General features: G+C 42.5%; 1 protein-coding gene across 1 annotated transcript in view; it reads left to right on the forward strand.

Annotated features, from left to right (window-relative positions):
* Positions 1-20593, forward strand: part of LOC137498937 (carbohydrate sulfotransferase 5-like) — a 145803-nt gene that overhangs the window by 121724 nt on the left and 3486 nt on the right. The window contains exon 6 of the mRNA XM_068226795.1: positions 13915-14094. Within this exon, the coding sequence (XP_068082896.1) occupies positions 13915-14094 (180 nt within the window). The remainder of the gene's footprint in view (positions 1-13914; positions 14095-20593) is intronic.

Consider the following 20593-nt stretch of genomic DNA (forward strand, 5'->3'; position numbering starts at 1 on the left):
GGGGCCAGCGGCGTGTAGATATCCGTGGCATTTAATCTTATGAAGCCACAGTGTAAGGTGGAGCAGGAGACGGGAGCGTGGTAATGGCCGTGGCAAGAACAGGATGGCAGTTTAACGGATCGGGGCGGGTTTTACAAAAGGCTTACATCTAAAACCAAAATATTATAGAAGGGGCAGAATGCCATAAAAGTGAAACTCAAAAAAATATAACCTTCATATCCTTTCAAAATAATATGAAGCAAGTTAACACAAAATTACACCAGTTTCACCTGGGACAGGTGAACCCTAAATATCCTCTCGGTGGCTGGATTACTTAACAATAAGGTAACCGGCGTAAGAAAATCGAGAATGATACAAGGCCCATGAAATCTGGGGGCAAGCTTGCCCGCGGGAACAAAATTTTTGACCATAACCTGGTCACCTACCTTCAAAGGGGTTGGTCTCCGTCCACGATCATACCTTTCCCTAACCTTTTCATGAGACACTTTAAGATTGGCTTTAGCCTTCTTCCAAAGATCTTTAATGTTGTCCGGATCTATTATCTCGGGTAGAATGTCATTCAGAGACCAGAGGTTAGAGAGCGGCGAGTTGGGAACAAACTTGAACATTAAAGAAGCTGGAGTGAACTTGTGAGATTCATGAACCGCCGAATTCAAAGCAAAAGCTATCCAATGCAGGGACGTGTCCCACCTGGAAGGATCTTCATGATGATAGGCAATGAGTGCGGACCTGAGATTACGGTTAACCCGTTCAGCCAGAGATGGTTGAGGGTAATAAGCAGAAGTAGTTACATGAGAGATGGATAAGTCAAAACAGAATTTACGAAATAAATTAGATGTAAAAGCCTTAGCATTATCGGAAACTATGTATTGACAAGGACCAAAAGAAGCAAAGATAGTATTAAGACAAGAAATGGTGGACTGAGCGGTAGCCAGCTTAGTCGGAAATAACCAGGAAAATCTAGTAAAACCATCTACACATACAAAGATGAACTTGTTGGCATTCCCCTTTGACTGGGGGAAGGGTCCCACATAATCAATATACAGGCGCTCCATGGGGCGCGACGCTTGATGAGAAGACAAAAGACCTACCTTAGTGGACATGGTCGGTTTACTAAGCAAACAGGATTTACATGCCTTTACTAATTCACGGATTTCACCGTCCATACCTTTCCAGATGAACATATCACGAATCTTTTCACGAGTTTTAAAGATACCAAGATGCCCTCCTAATGGGGTCTCATGATAATACTTGAAGATCATAGATACAAGAACCGCTGGAACAACAACTTTCATCATCTTATCATGCCTCGAAGGGCAACATAGAACTCCATTCCTCAGAACATAAGGGACAACATGTTCCCCAGAAGAAAGGGTTTCCATTATCGGAGCCAGCGTCGGATCTTCACGTTGGTATTTCTCGATATCCCTAAACAGCATGGGAACATCTGTTAGGATGGCATTAACCTCAGATAGCATGGACTCGGGAGGTGATGGACTGTCGACCTGTTCATGCTTCTCAACGTCGTCTGAAAACATACGGCTGAGTCCATCAGCGACAACATTTTCGGTACCTCGGATATGCCTGACATTGAATTGGAAGGCAGAAATACGGATGGCCCAACGGGCCATACGACCAGTACGACGCGGCCTACCTAAGACCCAGCTTAATGCTTGATTATCTGTCTCCAGGTCGAATTTGACATGTTCCAGATAGAGACGGAACTTTTCTAAGGCAAATAAGACTGCCAACCCTTCGAGCTCATAGATGGAATACTTGGCTTCTTGAGCCGATAGAGTCCTAGATGCATAGGCGATGGGTCGCCTCCCTAGTTCAGTCTCTTGAAGAAGGACTGCCGCTACCGCCGACGACGACGCGTCCGTTTGGACGATGAATTTCTTTGAGAAATCAGGCATAGCAAGGACAGGGGCATTACAGAGAGCTAATTTCAGATCTTCAAAAGCGGCTTGTTGAGAAGGTCCCCACTCGAATTTGATGCCTTTCCTACGAAGAAGGTTCAATGGCGCCGCTCTATTAGCAAAGTTAGGGATGAACTTTCTGAAGAAATTCACCATACCAATGAACCTGGCGATACCTTTATTGTCCTTGGGAGGTTTAAAATCACGGATGGCCTGTGTTCTAGAATGATCGACTGCTACACCATCAGGTGACACAATATGCCCTAGGAATGACATAGAGGGCTTAGCAAAAGCGACCTTGGACAACTTGACAGTTAACCCAGCCTTACGAAGGCGATTCAGAACTTCTCGCAGATGATCTAGATGTTCTTCGAAGGTCTCCGAAAACACGACGACATCATCCAAGTAGTGATATAAGTACTCGAATTTGATGTCGGAGAAGACCCTATCTAGTAGCCTAGTGAGCACAGTTGCCCCCGTGGGGAGCCCGAAAGGCACGCGGTTGTATTCGTATAAATTCCAGTCCGTGGCAAACGCTGTAAGGTGTTTAGACTCTTCAGCAAGGGGAATTTGATTATAGGCCTGATTCAAGTCCAAGATAGTAAAGAACTTAGCCTTACGAAACCATGAAAAGCAAGAATGAAGGTCGGGAAGGGGCACAGATTGTAACACCACCTTCCGATTGAGAGCCCTGTAGTCAATTACAGGCCTGAAGCCCCCTTGGGGTTTCGGGACTAGAAAAATAGGCGAAGAATACGCTGACTTAGAGGGCCTAATAATACCATCCTTCAACATCTGATCGATGATTTCTTTCAGAGCCTTCATTTTAGGTGGAGATAGCCTATACGGTGGAAAACGGACAGGAATCGAATCCGTGACCTCAATTTTGTATTCGATCAGGTCAGTAACGCCAAGAGTATCAGAGAATACCTCGGGAAACGACTGACACAGTTTGCGAATACTATCAGCCTGCTCCTCAGGTAGATGTCTAAGGTCTAACAACATCTCATCCTGGGTAGGCGAAATAGAAGAACATGACACAGAATTACACTTTAATAGTGGAATTTTACAACTAGAAGCAAATTTGAATGTGCACGACCTAGACTGGAGATCGAGCACAAGACCAGTGTGAGAAATAAAGTCAGCTCCCAATATAATGGGGCAAGACAATTGCTTGGCCACAAACAATTTAATTTTCCATGTAAATTTAAAAATACGAATTTTGACCAGTAAGGAACCTAGAATTTCTAATGGAGATGTATTAGCAGAAACACATTTCACAGGAGAAGAGTCATAGACAGGTAGGTTACAAACAGACTTCAATTTCGAGTACCATTCAGCCGAAATAATGGAACAAACACTGCCTGAATCTAATAGAGCTGTTATAGGTTCGTTATTTACCTCAATCTTAAGGAAAGGAACAGGTGCGGGGGTATCCGCCGCAATCTTAAGACACTCTTTGGGGCATTCAAAGGACAGATTAGCAGATTGAACGTTCCCAGAATTTTCGATCTGCTTACCAGGGGCTGAGCCTCGGGAAGATGAATTAGTTGACTCAGCCGAAGCCACTAGTCACTTGTGATTGTTGTTGGAAGTTACACTAGAAGTTGAGCAGGAGGAGGTGCTATTCGAATTGGGACAATTCTTGGCGATATGTGAGAAAGCCCCACATTTAAAACAGCCTTGTGATGAACCAGCTCCATTATTTGCCCTACTAGACTTGATCAGAGGACACTTATTGCGCAGATGGTCAGGCGCCCCGCACGCATAACATTTACGGGGATTGACTGGTCGGCGAGGTGGAGGCCGAGTGTTACTAAAGGAAGGCGGGGGTTCTTTCGCGACACGCAAAGAATCGGCGTATCTAACTCCTTCCGCCGAGACGGCCAACGCTTCAAGTTCCGAGAAGGTTTGCGGGCACGCCGCGAAACACAAATATGACCTATAGGGAGGTGAAATTCCCTCTACAATAGCCTGCACAATCTGATCTTCAGGAAAATGAAGGGCAAACACCCTAGTATAAAACTTAATGTCCTGTATGAAATCAGCCAAGTTTTCATCCAAGCGCTGTACCCGATAATAGTATTTCTGAATCAGAGATGACCTCGCGCGGGCAGGAATGAAATTTGCAAGCAAGTGTGCGTGAAAATCTTCAATAGATGACTGTTCAGCAATAGCTCTTACTATTTTATCTGAGAGAACACCAATAGCATAAGGATAGATTATTTGTAAAATTTGACAAGGGGAAAGAGAAAACACAAGGGCGTGATCCTGAAATTCAACTAAAAATCTTAAAAATGAAATAACTTCACTGGTGGTGTTGACAGAAAACTTAGAGATACCTCTTAGCAACATTGCCAATGGATGAGGCAAGCTGCTAAACCCGGGTGACATAGTAGGTAGAGGTTTCAGGGGCAAAGAAGTTAATTCAGAACGGATGTTACTCAACGATGCACGGCGTTCAGACTCGTTGTCCAATGGGGCAGAAATAGTTTGAGCAGTGGGGGTTTTCCTATTTACTTCTCCCTTAGGAGACTCTTCCTCGCTACCTACATTCACTATGGTGGGTTGATCAGATTTGGGAGGAATTTCCCCAGTTAACAATTGAGTGACTTTACTAGACAATTCAGAAATAGTTTCAAGGAGCGTATTAGCTTCCTTCCTCTGAACGTCATTCACCTTTAGAGACAACAGATCATTAACTCTATTTGAAAAATGATATAGCCTGCCTTGCACACGCTTAATTTGATTAGGGGACGGATCATTTTCATCAAAAAAACTAACGACCGACGCTAGCCCAGTAATGTTCTCGACGATCGTGGAAAGAGAGTCATCAATTTCTTTCTCTCCCAAATTGGGGATGGAAATGGGCAAATCAAGGGAGTCTCTAAGCTTGTTAGTGTCGATAGCAACCGTGCCTCCAGATTGCACGTTTCTAATAGTTAATTCGTAGATCAACTCCTCTTTGCGCAAGTAGTTAAGGAGGAGAACATCGCGAGGGCCGGGCATGATAACAGAAAAATTTTGAAAAACCTCAATAAAAAATTTCCAGCAACTGAGAAAATGGTTAGAGTTCGGATCAAAACAGAGTTTAGCCGTCAAAAGGGGCTAAATTGAGACCCATTCAACCACGCTCTGCTACCACTTGTTACCGTGTTTTGGTGGTAGTTATGCATGAAAGAAGGTGCTGGGTGGTGAAGGGGTCTCAAGCTACTAAAGTGAAATTAATTTTAAAATTTAACAAGGTTATATTTTCTTTTCAAAATTAGGTAACAACAAATAGAACAGGTACTTAGTAGCCGAAACACGATTGACAAATACATTTACATAGGTACCCCATTTGGGGCTTCAAAAAGTCAGAAACATAATTCTTGAGCCATGAGCCCAACCTTACAATGAACACCATACAACAAAGGGGCCGAAAACCCCCAAACATGCCAGAAACACCGGCTTCCAATTACATCCAAAAGCCTCCTTGAGGCAGAAACACAATTTTCAAAAAGGGCAACTTCCCCTTAAAATACAAGCCTATCATAGGCCACTCCGAACTCCACCTTTAAGCCGTCCTCAAAGGACATATACACAGGGGCAAAATACCCAATCTACTGAGGTCTGTTAAATGACAAGAAAGTTAATACATGACCTCTAAAATCACAATTTGAGAGGAGGCGAACTTGCACTCCTAATACACTTTGTCTTTAAGACCTATTTTGGCTCTAAGGCCACTGATGCAAGGGCTAATCCCATACTACAGAGGTGACTTAAGAAACTACTAACTTACATTACTGAAGAATAGGTTGCGAAAAATAAGTTCACCTCAAACAATGTGAGTGGGAGCTCGAGAGGGTTAACACTCTCTATCCCAGTATGTCGCTTTACAAGATAATAGAAGAAAAGAGAAGTTACATTTTAGGAAAAGGTTACATAGGGGAACGCTTAGAACCTGCCCCGAAAGTTAAACTGCTGAGCTGGCAAAGAAAAAATTTATTAATCGGCCATTACCTTATTGTTGACCGCTGCCGAGGAAAGAGGCGCTTCCCGCCTCCTGCTATGTACTAAATACACTGAAAGATGGAACAGAAGTGCCCGGAGACCCTAAAATCAGCAGTTTAAATACTCTCGCAGAAAGTTCTAGGCGTTAGGGGAAAGAAAACACCCTCCCACAAAGATTTTATTGGGTAGGACCCCGCAACAGATTCAAGTTGGGGAAAGATACACCAGATTGGTCAGATTTTAATTGAAAAAATTCGTGATTGGATACATTCAAAACAAGGGGAAGAAAGGGGTAAATATTGCCAACTTAAACAATGACAGAAAGAAATTTAACAAAGAACAAACTCCTGAAATTAAATTTTCTCCAACAAAATAGTTCTTTGACTCCGCACTAGGGTGCACTATTGTTGCTCTTCAGTAGTGTCCTCTAGAAGAGAAAGTTCACACTTCTTAATACAAGCAAGACAACAGTACGTCGAAAATGACACAGTTCACAAACTCAAAAATTTCCAGGTAGTGACATCTTCTGAGAAATTTGGAAATTAAGACCGTAGATAAAGTTCAGACTTCCTCCAGAAGAGGAGTTTCAACTGGCGCAACTTTTAAATAAACGTTCCTCCACGGGGTAACACAGAAGAACATAAACTTTTGTTTGAAAATAAGTTCCAAGTTTTGATGTTGATATTAAGATAACTTGCAGAAGTATTTGAGAAATTTCTTAATTCGGTTCCAAAATTTTGTTGTTGGAGGTGAAGTGAAGTCTTTAGGTTTATAGAAGTTGAATTTCTGAAGATAAGCTTTTACTACTTAAAAGTGAAGGAAAAATTTGCAATGTCCATCAGATATTGCTGTTGAATTCCCAAATGTAGTTATCTCTTATAGTAACTGTCCATGTAGTTGATGTTGATGAAGTTGGATGGCCGGACCGGCCGTTGCAGCTTGCGTCCAAAAGGAGGCCGCTCGGACCCCTTAAGTACCCTGAGATACCGCTCGCCCGCACTATGAGGGGAGCAGAGTGTTGAAACACGCCGCGCCCGCGGTGAACATATACAGGCTGCGGGCCAGTAGCAGGTCGTGCGCCGCACATCAGCCTTGGCCGGGAGGAGAGCTCCGGCTCGCCGTGCACATGTCGTCCTCGCTGGAGAGGAGGGAGCCCATCCCCCTCCCCAGTTGCTGCACGGCGCTGCGCGGCTGCGGGGGCACTGAAACATTAAGGCTAGGCGGCAGAATTGTGTTGGACCATCGTCTTTTTGAAGGCACAGGCATTATGGAGAGGTTGAGGGGCCAGCGGCGTGTAGATATCCGTGGCATTTAATCTTATGAAGCCACAGTGTAAGGTGGAGCAGGAGACGGGAGCGTGGTAATGGCCGTGGCAAGAACAGGATGGCAGTTTAACGGATCGGGGCGGGTTTTACAAAAGGCTTACATCTAAAACCAAAATATTATAGAAGGGGCAGAATGCCATAAAAGTGAAACTCAAAAAAATATAACCTTCATATCCTTTCAAAATAATATGAAGCAAGTTAACACAAAATTACACCAGTTTCACCTGGGACAGGTGAACCCTAAATATCCTCTCGGTGGCTGGATTACTTAACAATAAGGTAACCGGCGTAAGAAAATCGAGAATGATACAAGGCCCATGAAATCTGGGGGCAAGCTTGCCCGCGGGAACAAAATTTTTGACCATAACCTGGTCACCTACCTTCAAAGGGGTTGGTCTCCGTCCACGATCATACCTTTCCCTAACCTTTTCATGAGACACTTTAAGATTGGCTTTAGCCTTCTTCCAAAGATCTTTAATGTTGTCCGGATCTATTATCTCGGGTAGAATGTCATTCAGAGACCAGAGGTTAGAGAGCGGCGAGTTGGGAACAAACTTGAACATTAAAGAAGCTGGAGTGAACTTGTGAGATTCATGAACCGCCGAATTCAAAGCAAAATCTATCCAATGCAGGGACGTGTCCCACCTGGAAGGATCTTCATGATGATAGGCAATGAGTGCGGACCTGAGATTACGGTTAACCCGTTCAGCCAGAGATGGTTGAGGGTAATAAGCAGAAGTAGTTACATGAGAGATGGATAAGTCAAAACAGAATTTACGAAATAAATTAGATGTAAAAGCCTTAGCATTATCGGAAACTATGTATTGACAAGGACCAAAAGAAGCAAAGATAGTATTAAGACAAGAAATGGTGGACTGAGCGGTAGCCAGCTTAGTCGGAAATAACCAGGAAAATCTAGTAAAACCATCTACACATACAAAGATGAACTTGTTGGCATTCCCCTTTGACTGGGGGAAGGGTCCCACATAATCAATATACAGGCGCTCCATGGGGCGCGACGCTTGATGAGAAGACAAAAGACCTACCTTAGTGGACATGGTCGGTTTACTAAGCAAACAGGATTTACATGCCTTTACTAATTCACGGATTTCACCGTCCATACCTTTCCAGATGAACATATCACGAATCTTTTCACGAGTTTTAAAGATACCAAGATGCCCTCCTAATGGGGTCTCATGATAATACTTGAAGATCATAGATACAAGAACCGCTGGAACAACAACTTTCATCATCTTATCATGCCTCGAAGGGCAACATAGAACTCCATTCCTCAGAACATAAGGGACAACATGTTCCCCAGAAGAAAGGGTTTCCATTATCGGAGCCAGCGTCGGATCTTCACGTTGGTATTTCTCGATATCCCTAAACAGCATGGGAACATCTGTTAGGATGGCATTAACCTCAGATAGCATGGACTCGGGAGGTGATGGACTGTCGACCTGTTCATGCTTCTCAACGTCGTCTGAAAACATACGGCTGAGTCCATCAGCGACAACATTTTCGGTACCTCGGATATGCCTGACATTGAATTGGAAGGCAGAAATACGGATGGCCCAACGGGCCATACGACCAGTACGACGCGGCCTACCTAAGACCCAGCTTAATGCTTGATTATCTGTCTCCAGGTCGAATTTGACATGTTCCAGATAGAGACGGAACTTTTCTAAGGCAAATAAGACTGCCAACCCTTCGAGCTCATAGATGGAATACTTGGCTTCTTGAGCCGATAGAGTCCTAGATGCATAGGCGATGGGTCGCCTCCCTAGTTCAGTCTCTTGAAGAAGGACTGCCGCTACCGCCGACGACGACGCGTCCGTTTGGACGATGAATTTCTTTGAGAAATCAGGCATAGCAAGGACAGGGGCATTACAGAGAGCTAATTTCAGATCTTCAAAAGCGGCTTGTTGAGAAGGTCCCCACTCGAATTTGATGCCTTTCCTACGAAGAAGGTTCAATGGCGCCGCTCTATTAGCAAAGTTAGGGATGAACTTTCTGAAGAAATTCACCATACCAATGAACCTGGCGATACCTTTATTGTCCTTGGGAGGTTTAAAATCACGGATGGCCTGTGTTCTAGAATGATCGACTGCTACACCATCAGGTGACACAATATGCCCTAGGAATGACATAGAGGGCTTAGCAAAAGCGACCTTGGACAACTTGACAGTTAACCCAGCCTTACGAAGGCGATTCAGAACTTCTCGCAGATGATCTAGATGTTCTTCGAAGGTCTCCGAAAACACGACGACATCATCCAAGTAGTGATATAAGTACTCGAATTTGATGTCGGAGAAGACCCTATCTAGTAGCCTAGTGAGCACAGTTGCCCCCGTGGGGAGCCCGAAAGGCACGCGGTTGTATTCGTATAAATTCCAGTCCGTGGCAAACGCTGTAAGGTGTTTAGACTCTTCAGCAAGGGGAATTTGATTATAGGCCTGATTCAAGTCCAAGATAGTAAAGAACTTAGCCTTACGAAACCATGAAAAGCAAGAATGAAGGTCGGGAAGGGGCACAGATTGTAACACCACCTTCCGATTGAGAGCCCTGTAGTCAATTACAGGCCTGAAGCCCCCTTGGGGTTTCGGGACTAGAAAAATAGGCGAAGAATACGCTGACTTAGAGGGCCTAATAATACCATCCTTCAACATCTGATCGATGATTTCTTTCAGAGCCTTCATTTTAGGTGGAGATAGCCTATACGGTGGAAAACGGACAGGAATCGAATCCGTGACCTCAATTTTGTATTCGATCAGGTCAGTAACGCCAAGAGTATCAGAGAATACCTCGGGAAACGACTGACACAGTTTGCGAATACTATCAGCCTGCTCCTCAGGTAGATGTCTAAGGTCTAACAACATCTCATCCTGGGTAGGCGAAATAGAAGAACATGACACAGAATTACACTTTAATAGTGGAATTTTACAACTAGAAGCAAATTTGAATGTGCACGACCTAGACTGGAGATCGAGCACAAGACCAGTGTGAGAAATAAAGTCAGCTCCCAATATAATGGGGCAAGACAATTGCTTGGCCACAAACAATTTAATTTTCCATGTAAATTTAAAAATACGAATTTTGACCAGTAAGGAACCTAGAATTTCTAATGGAGATGTATTAGCAGAAACACATTTCACAGGAGAAGAGTCATAGACAGGTAGGTTACAAACAGACTTCAATTTCGAGTACCATTCAGCCGAAATAATGGAACAAACACTGCCTGAATCTAATAGAGCTGTTATAGGTTCGTTATTTACCTCAATCTTAAGGAAAGGAACAGGTGCGGGGGTATCCGCCGCAATCTTAAGACACTCTTTGGGGCATTCAAAGGACAGATTAGCAGATTGAAAGTTCCCAGAATTTTCGATCTGCTTACCAGGGGCTGAGCCTCGGGAAGATGAATTAGTTGACTCAGCCGAAGCCACTAGTCACTTGTGATTGTTGTTGGAAGTTACCCTAGAAGTTGAGCAGGAGGAGGTGCTATTCGAATTGGGACAATTCTTGGCGATATGTGAGAAAGCCCCACATTTAAAACAGCCTTGTGATGAACCAGCTCCATTATTTGCCCTACTAGACTTGATCAGAGGACACTTATTGCGCAGATGGTCAGGCGCCCCGCACGCATAACATTTACGGGGATTGACTGGTCGGCGAGGTGGAGGCCGAGTGTTACTAAAGGAAGGCGGGGGTTCTTTCGCGACACGCAAAGAATCGGCGTATCTAACTCCTTCCGCCGAGACGGCCAACGCTTCAAGTTCCGAGAAGGTTTGCGGGCACGCCGCGAAACACAAATATGACCTATAGGGAGGTGAAATTCCCTCTACAATAGCCTGCACAATCTGATCTTCAGGAAAATGAAGGGCAAACACCCTAGTATAAAACTTAATGTCCTGTATGAAATCAGCCAAGTTTTCATCCAAGCGCTGTACCCGATAATAGTATTTCTGAATCAGAGATGACCTCGCGCGGGCAGGAATGAAATTTGCAAGCAAGTGTGCGTGAAAATCTTCAATAGATGACTGTTCAGCAATAGCTCTTACTATTTTATCTGAGAGAACACCAATAGCATAAGGATAGATTATTTGTAAAATTTGACAAGGGGAAAGAGAAAACACAAGGGCGTGATCCTGAAATTCAACTAAAAATCTTAAAAATGAAATAACTTCACTGGTGGTGTTGACAGAAAACTTAGAGATACCTCTTAGCAACATTGCCAATGGATGAGGCAAGCTGCTAAACCCGGGTGACATAGTAGGTAGAGGTTTCAGGGGCAAAGAAGTTAATTCAGAACGGATGTTACTCAACGATGCACGGCGTTCAGACTCGTTGTCCAATGGGGCAGAAATAGTTTGAGCAGTGGGGGTTTTCCTATTTACTTCTCCCTTAGGAGACTCTTCCTCGCTACCTACATTCACTATGGTGGGTTGATCAGATTTGGGAGGAATTTCCCCAGTTAACAATTGAGTGACTTTACTAGACAATTCAGAAATAGTTTCAAGGAGCGTATTAGCTTCCTTCCTCTGAACGTCATTCACCTTTAAAGACAACAGATCATTAACTCTATTTGAAAAATGATATAGCCTGCCTTGCACACGCTTAATTTGATTAGGGGACGGATCATTTTCATCAAAAAAAACTAACGACCGATGCTAGCCCAGTAATGTTCTCGACGATCGTGGAAAGAGAGTCATCAATTTCTTTCTCTCCCAAATTGGGGATGGAAATGGGCAAATCAAGGGAGTCTCTAAGCTTGTTAGTGTCGATAGCAACCGTGCCTCCAGATTGCACGTTTCTAATAGTTAATTCGTAGATCAACTCCTCTTTGCGCAAGTAGTTAAGGAGGAGAACATCGCGAGGGCCGGGCATGATAACAGAAAAATTTTGAAAAACCTCAATAAAAAATTTCCAGCAACTGAGAAAATGGTTAGAGTTCGGATCAAAACAGAGTTTAGCCGTCAAAAGGGGCTAAATTGAGACCCATTCAACCACGCTCTGCTACCACTTGTTACCGTGTTTTGGTGGTAGTTATGCATGAAAGAAGGTGCTGGGTGGTGAAGGGGTCTCAAGCTACTAAAGTGAAATTAATTTTAAAATTTAACAAGGTTATATTTTCTTTTCAAAATTAGGTAACAACAAATAGAACAGGTACTTAGTAGCCGAAACACGATTGACAAATACATTTACATAGGGCTTCAAAAAGTCAGAAACATAATTCTTGAGCCATGAGCCCAACCTTACAATGAACACCATACAACAAAGGGGCCGAAAACCCCCAAACATGCCAGAAACACCGGCTTCCAATTACATCCAAAAGCCTCCTTGAGGCAGAAACACAATTTTCAAAAAGGGCAACTTCCCCTTAAAATACAAGCCTATCATAGGCCACTCCGAACTCCACCTTTAAGCCGTCCTCAAAGGACATATACACAGGGGCAAAATACCCAATCTACTGAGGTCTGTTAAATGACAAGAAAGTTAATACATGACCTCTAAAATCACAATTTGAGAGGAGGCGAACTTGCACTCCTAATACACTTTGTCTTTAAGACCTATTTTGGCTCTAAGGCCACTGATGCAAGGGCTAATCCCATACTACAGAGGTGACTTAAGAAACTACTAACTTACATTACTGAAGAATAGGTTGCGAAAAATAAGTTCACCTCAAACAATGTGAGTGGGAGCTCGAGAGGGTTAACACTCTCTATCCCAGTATGTCGCTTTACAAGATAATAGAAGAAAAGAGAAGTTACATTTTAGGAAAAGGTTACATAGGGGAACGCTTAGAACCTGCCCCGAAAGTTAAACTGCTGAGCTGGCAAAGAAAAAATTTATTAATCGGCCATTACCTTATTGTTGACCGCTGCCGAGGAAAGAGGCGCTTCCCGCCTCCTGCTATGTACTAAATACACTGAAAGATGGAACAGAAGTGCCCGGAGACCCTAAAATCAGCAGTTTAAATACTCTCGCAGAAAGTTCTAGGCGTTAGGGGAAAGAAAACACCCTCCCACAAAGATTTTATTGGGTAGGACCCCGCAACAGATTCAAGTTGGGGAAAGATACACCAGATTGGTCAGAAATTAATTGAAAAAATTCGTGATTGGATACATTCAAAACAAGGGGAAGAAAGGGGTAAATATTGCCAACTTAAACAATGACAGAAAGAAATTTAACAAAGAACAAACTCCTGAAATTAAATTTTCTCCAACAAAATAGTTCTTTGACTCCGCACTAGGGTGCACTATTGTTGATCTTCAGTAGTGTCCTCTAGAAGAGAAAGTTCACACTTCTTAATACAAGCAAGACAACAGTACGTCGAAAATGACACAGTTCACAAACTCAAAAATTTCCAGGTAGTGACATCTTCTGAGAAATTTGGAAATTAAGACCGTAGATAAAGTTCAGACTTCCTCCAGAAGAGGAGTTTCAACTGGCGCAACTTTTAAATAAACGGTGTGGAGGTGTACCGCCCGGTACAATTATTATTATTATTATTATTATTATTATTATTATTATTATTATTATTATTATTATTATTATTATTATTATTATTATTTGCTGAAGAAGAACCTACAGTGATTGCTTGTTCTAGTGACTATATAACGTTCAAAATGTATACATTTTTTTGTTAAGTCTAATCTTCATGTATGTTCTGTTTCCAGTCTAAATGTTCGTGTACTTCTCCTGGTACGTGATCCAAGAGGTACACTTCAATCCCGAAAACACCGCGACTGGTGTCCAGGCAATCCTGATTGCATGGAGCCTGCTCGACTATGTGCAGACCATGTCTCAGACTATGGAGCTGCCGTTCATCTTAGCGCCAAGTATCCCCAGCGCTTCAGGTGGGTGTAACAAATATTTGCGTGAGAATTGAGAGGGAAAAGTAATCGGAGGATATGTTAAGTGAGTATGGCGCTACTGTCCTTATAGGCCTTGACCTTCCAAGCAACCGAATCTTAGTTCGAAGGCTTGCAGATTACCAAGGATGATTACATATTTAACTTTCTTCTTATGTATATCCAAATTTCATTTTTACTTCATTTTTTCCCTGAAGGCAGCGTGCGCACCCCACTAAAAGTACTCCTAGGGGTATTCGTACCACAGTTTGAGAACCACTGCTGTAGAAGATCAAGTTTTACTGTACATCTGGAACTCCTGCTGGACGGACACTTCACTTTTAGGCCACATTTCAATAAACTAAAGCTTAAATCAGATAATGGTTCACAGTGTAGGTTACTGCAGTCACGTCCTAGTTTGTGAACCATGGGCAATGCCTCATTGGCCTAGTAAGTAGTCTTGAGAGTCATTATACCAATTGCTATGGAATAAGGACGGGCATTTCAGTCATATTCTGAGTCATGGCCCTCCTTGTGCTCAGGCAACTAGGACTATATAATCCACCGGTTGTATCTAACCCATTAGAGAAGAGATTCTCATTGTACTATGCGTAAGTAGGGTAGTATCATGCTTCACAGAATTTTCACCGAGCATGCTCAGAACGTCTCATGCAAGCCTCAAACCTTTGGGAGTAACAGAGTCCAAATTACATTTGGCAGGCGAGGGACTCTTTGGAAATAGCAGAGCGAATGAAATGGAGTTCAATGGGGAGCTATCAATACTAATGGGGCTTATGGATCTTTGCTTATCAAGTAAGAATTAATTTTTAAAATGTTCTCATCTTGCAAAACCCGCGCAGACCAAGCTGCTTGCTCTCCAAGGTTTTACTATATATATATAAATGTGAAATACCACTCATTTACTCCTCATATCTCAAGAACCACCAAAGAAACTAGAGTGACTTGGCATAGAGGTTCCTCTCAGGTCATAAGTAACAGCTAGGAAATCTTTTGATAAATTCAACCCTGAAGGAGGTAAAAAACACAGATAATGGGCAATGTTTCAGAACAAGAGGTTAACTTTTATGATGTTTGTCAGCACTGATAGCACATGAGCTGCTATAATAATTCATTTTTATGCTGTTGGCTAACATTCATATCTCTTGTCATAACACTCTGTTGTGCAGGTAGACTGTATTTTGAGATGAAGCAGTTGGGACTCCGCTTCATGATTTATAGTATGCATGGGAATTCAATGGTTCGCAAACCATAAGTGGTTCTTGATCTTCATGCATACTACAAGAGATGGCTCTGAGGGAAGCCAATGGTCTTCCACCGTCACTCTTCCTTAATAATTACAATTCAAAATAAAAAGATGATCCACTTATTAATACACTTTTATTATTGATGTAATTGTATGAACATCAAGACATTGTTTAAATCTTTAACTATTATAATTAAGCACCTCAATACACGTCACCTGGACGTAATCTTAACTGGATGACCTGCAATTAACTATTGTCTTTCACAACAAGAGACCACAATGTTTTAATGCCGCATGTTTCATTAATTTTAAAGACAAGGTTTCACGACTTGTTTTGTCCAGCTCCATCGATAAATGGTTAGCGTGCTGGCCTTTGGTCACTGGGGTCCCAAGTTCGATTCCCGGCAGGGTCAGGAATTTAAACCATAATTTTGCTGGCACGGGGACTGGGTGTATGTGTCGTCTTCATCATCATTTCCTCCTCATCACGACACGCAGGTCGCCTACGGGGTCAAATCAAAATACTGGCTCCTGACGAGCCGAACATGTCCTCGGACACTCCCGGCACTAAAAGCCGTACGCCATTTCATTTTACTACTCGTTTTATTGTATATAATTTGTCATGTGCTCACCAATTTTAAAGTTAAGTGTCTGAAGGTGATTTTATTGTTAGGTTGAAACTAGTACCCCAAGATCTTGATATGCCTATACTATAATTACATCAGTAATAAAAGTTTATTGACCGGGCGAGTTGGCCGTGCGCGTAGAGGCGCGCGGCTGTGAGCTTGCATCCGGGAGATAGTAGGTTCGAATCCCACTATCGGCAGCCCTGAAAATGGTATTCCGTGGTTTCCCATTTTCACACCAGACAAATGCTGGGCCTGTACCTTAATTAAGGCCACGGCCGCTTCCTTCTAACTCCTAGGCCTTTCCTATCCCATCGTCGCCATAAGACCTATCTGTGTCGGTGTGACGTAAAGTCCTAGCAAAAAAAAAAGTTTATTGAATAGGTGGATTATCTTACTTTGAACTGTAATTGTTCATCAGTACGGACCACTATGAAAATTATTTCTTACGACTCTTGCTTAATGTAGAGCTGAGTAATAGGCGTGGTGGACAGTGGTGTAGTTGCTGTTGGAAAGTCATCATGACAGAAGGCCTGGACTCAGAGTTCCTTTTGAACTACTCGGTGTCTGCTGGCTTATCGAGTGGTTCAGGGTTTGCCTATACATATTTCATGGTTTTATTCTGTTGGTTGAAAGTGACGGATTCTCTCTGTTTAATGTCGCAAAAATTATCACCATCCATTATTTACTGTAAATATAACAGTGGGGTATGTATTTACTGACAGGAGAGCAGGGTAGTAGTAAACGTTAGGGGAGACAGTGTTTGTCTTTTCTCCTGGCTTTCTGATTTAATGTACGGGCACATACAAGCATAGCCAAGCAATTAGAGTCGGTGTAGTTTACAACGTATCTTGCTATTGGAATAGTTTCAAGCCGTATTCTACAACATTGACTGATGATTCCTGTAAGAGCAAGGCCAAGACTTAGCTGTGATGTCTAAGTCCAACATGTGTAACGGTACAAGCCAAAACCTGAACCTTAAATTAAAAAAATATATTATTATTATTATTATTATTATTATTATTATTATTATTATTATTATTATTATTGACTCGGCTGAATGGTCAGCGTACTGACCTTCGGTTCAGAGGGTCCCCGGTTCCATTCCCGGCCGGGTCGGGGATTTTAAACTTCTTTGGTTAATTCAAGTGGCCCGGGGTCTGGGTGTTTGTGCCGTCTCCAATTTTCCTGCAACTCACACACCACACATAACACTATCCTCTACCACAATAGCACGCAGTTACCTACCCATGGCAGATGCAGCCCACCCTCATCGGAGGGTCTGCCTTACAAGGGCTGCACTCGGCTAGAAATAGCCACACGCAATTATTTATTATTATTATTATTATTATTATTATTATTATTATTATTATTATTATTATTATTATTATTTAAGTCATGGTTCACTGGGTTCCGTGGTTCAAATCCCGGTCACTCCATTTGAGATTTTTGCTAAACAAAGTGGAGGCGGGACAGGATTTTCTCCGGGCACTCCGGTTTTCCCTGTCATCTCTCATTCTAGCAACACTCTCCAATATCATTTCATTTCATTTGTCAGTCATTATTCATTGCCACAGAGGAGTGGGACAGGCTTCGGCAGCCGGCATAATTCCTATCCTCGCCGTTAGATGGGGGCTTCATTCATTCCGTTCCTGACCCGGAAACAGACTGTGGTTTTTCATTTTTTCATGGTATTGTGACATGTATTTAATGATAGTTATCAATCAAACATCAGTTTTTATGTGCATATGTAAGTGACATGTAAATTGATTATAGGCTAATGTACACTGACTTAGCAAATGTCATGGGATAGTCACCTAATAGCGTGTGGGGCCTCCTCTGGCCCTGCGAACTGCAGTGAGACTCCGTGGAGGTGCGTCGACAAGTCCCTGGTAGTCCTCTGGACGCAGCTGACACCAAATCGTTTGCAGAACGGGCGCCAGTGCTGGTCTGTTCGTGGGTGCAGGACCCATGGCACGGAGTCTGCGTTCCGGGACATCTCAAATATGCTCGATAGGATTCATATCGGGGCTCCTGGGTGGTCATGGCAGTCGTTGGACCTCCGCTGCATGTTCCTGGAACCATTCCCGGGCGACGTGGGAGTGATGTGGCGGCGCGTAATCATCTTGAAACACCGCAGAACCGTCTGGGCACTGGAAGGCCAAAAATGGGTGGAGATGGTCTCCGAGCAGCTCAACATACCGCGTACCATTCAAAGTCTCTTCCAGAACAACTAGGGGGCCCATTCCATACCAGGAAAATGCACCCCAGACCATAACATAGACACCAGCACCCTGGACCACACCTTCGAGGCAGGCGGGATCCATCGCTTCATGTGGTCTGCGCCATACACTGTGCCTCCCATAGGCATGGTGCAGTTGAAATCGTGATTCGTCCGACCATATCACGTTACGCCATTGTTCCAGTGTCCATCCCTGGTGACTGGCGACAAATGCGCGTCGTTGTGCCCGATAACGTTGGGTTAACAGTGGCACCCGTGTGCGGCGCCGGCTCCCATAACCCATAGAACCCATGTTCCTACGGATTGTCCACTGGGAGACGTGTCTAGCACGGCCTGTGTTGAATTGAGCCGTGATTTATTGGACGGTTGCCCGTCTGTCACTATTGACAATCCGTCCCAGATGTCGCCGGGCACGGTCATCGAGGGTGGCTGGACGGCCAGTCGTTCGTCTGTTGTGGACGGTGACACCCGCATTCAACCATCCACGTTACACCCTGGATACGGTTGATCGTGTGAAACCGAATTCCCGCACCACTTCCGAAATCGCACTTCCCATCCGTCTGGCACCGACCACCATACCCCGTTGAACGGTGTCAGCTCACGACGACGTTCCATGTTACACCTGTCACATGCACAGCCACTGCTCACAAGGTCTCCTATACAACTGCCACTGGCACAGGGGGCGTATGGTGCGCAGACAACACACCTGCGCATCAGTGCTCCGCTATCCCATGACATTTGCTCAGACAGTGTATTCATTTTTTATATTTCTATCGTATATTTTTATTCATGGATGATGTACAGTATATCTATATATATTAAATAACTTGTCCTGACTGACTGATTCATCATCGCTGAGCCAAAACTACTGGACATAAAGAAATGAAATTTGGGGGATACATTCATATTAAGATGTAGGTGCTCGCTAAGAGAGGATTTTTGGATATTCCGTCGCTAAGGGGGTGAAATTTTAAAATGAGTGTATCTATACCTCAAAACTTTAAAAGTTTACAGATGAAAAAATTGGTATTTAGAATCTTCATTAAAAATAAAGAAACACGTATTTTTTGTTTTCGGAAAATCTCAATAGGAGGGGTGAAAAGGGGTGAAAAAGGGGTTGAATGCCTTTAATGAGGATACTTATATCTCAGAAACTGAAGATATTACAGACCTAAAAATTGGTGTTCGGGATCTCCTTTAAAAATAAAGAAACACGTATTATTTTGTTTTTGGAAAATCCAACTAATGGGGGGGGGTGAAAAGGGGGTGAATTTTTAAAATGAGTGTATCTATATCTAAAAACTTCTAAAGTTTATAGGTGTAAAAATTGGTATTTTGAATCACCTTTAAAAGTAAAGAAACACGTATTTATTTTGTTTTCGGAAAATCCCAATAGGAAGGGTGGAAAAGGGTGAAAATGTGTTGAATGCTTTTAATGAGGCTACTTATATTTCAGAACCTGAAAATTGGTATTTGGGATCTACTTTAAAAAGAAACAGGTATTTTTTTAGTTTTGGAAAATCCAAATAATGGGGGTGAAAATGGGGGTGAATTTTTAAAATGAGTGTATCTACATCTTAAAACTTTAAAATTTTACAGATGTAAAAACTGGCATTTAGAATCTCCTTTAAAAATAAAGAAACGTGTATTTTTTGTTTTCGGAAAATCTCAATAGGAGGGGTGAAAAAGGGCTTGAATGTCTTTTATGAGGATACTTAAATCTCAGAAACTGAAGATATTACAGACCAGAAAATTGGTATTTGGAATCTCCTTTAAAAATAAAGAAACTTTTTTTTTGCTTTTGGAAAATCCAAATAGTGGGGGGGGGGGTGAAAAGTGGGTGGATTTTTAAAATGAGTGTATCTATATATCAAAACTTTAAAAGTTTGCACATGTAAAAATTTATATTTAGAATCTCCTTTAAAAATAAAGAAACTTTTTTTTTTGCTTTTGGAAAATCCAAATAGTGGGGTGCGTGAAAAGGGGGTGAATTTTTAAAATGAGTGTATCTATATCTCAAAACTTTAAAAGTTTGCACATGTAAAAATTGATATTTAGAATCTCCTTTAAAAATAAAGAAACACGTATTTTTTTGCTTTTGGAAAATCCAATTAATGGCGGTTAATCAGGAGTGACAAATTGGGGTGAATTTTTTGAAAGACTATATCTACAGAATATCTGAGAAACGTAGAATGTTACAGACGTAAAAATTGGTATTTGGAATCTCCTGTAAATGTAAAGAAACATAGGTGATTTGTTTTTGGAAACTCCTCTTAAGGGGAACTAAAAAAGGGGTGAAATTTTAAAATGAGAATTTATACAGTATATCTCAAAAACTTAACATGTTACAGAAGTGAAAAATAATATTTTTTA

The sequence above is a fragment of the Anabrus simplex genome, chromosome 3 (genome assembly GCF_040414725.1).
Source record: "Anabrus simplex isolate iqAnaSimp1 chromosome 3, ASM4041472v1, whole genome shotgun sequence".
Taxonomy (NCBI): domain Eukaryota; kingdom Metazoa; phylum Arthropoda; class Insecta; order Orthoptera; family Tettigoniidae; genus Anabrus; species Anabrus simplex.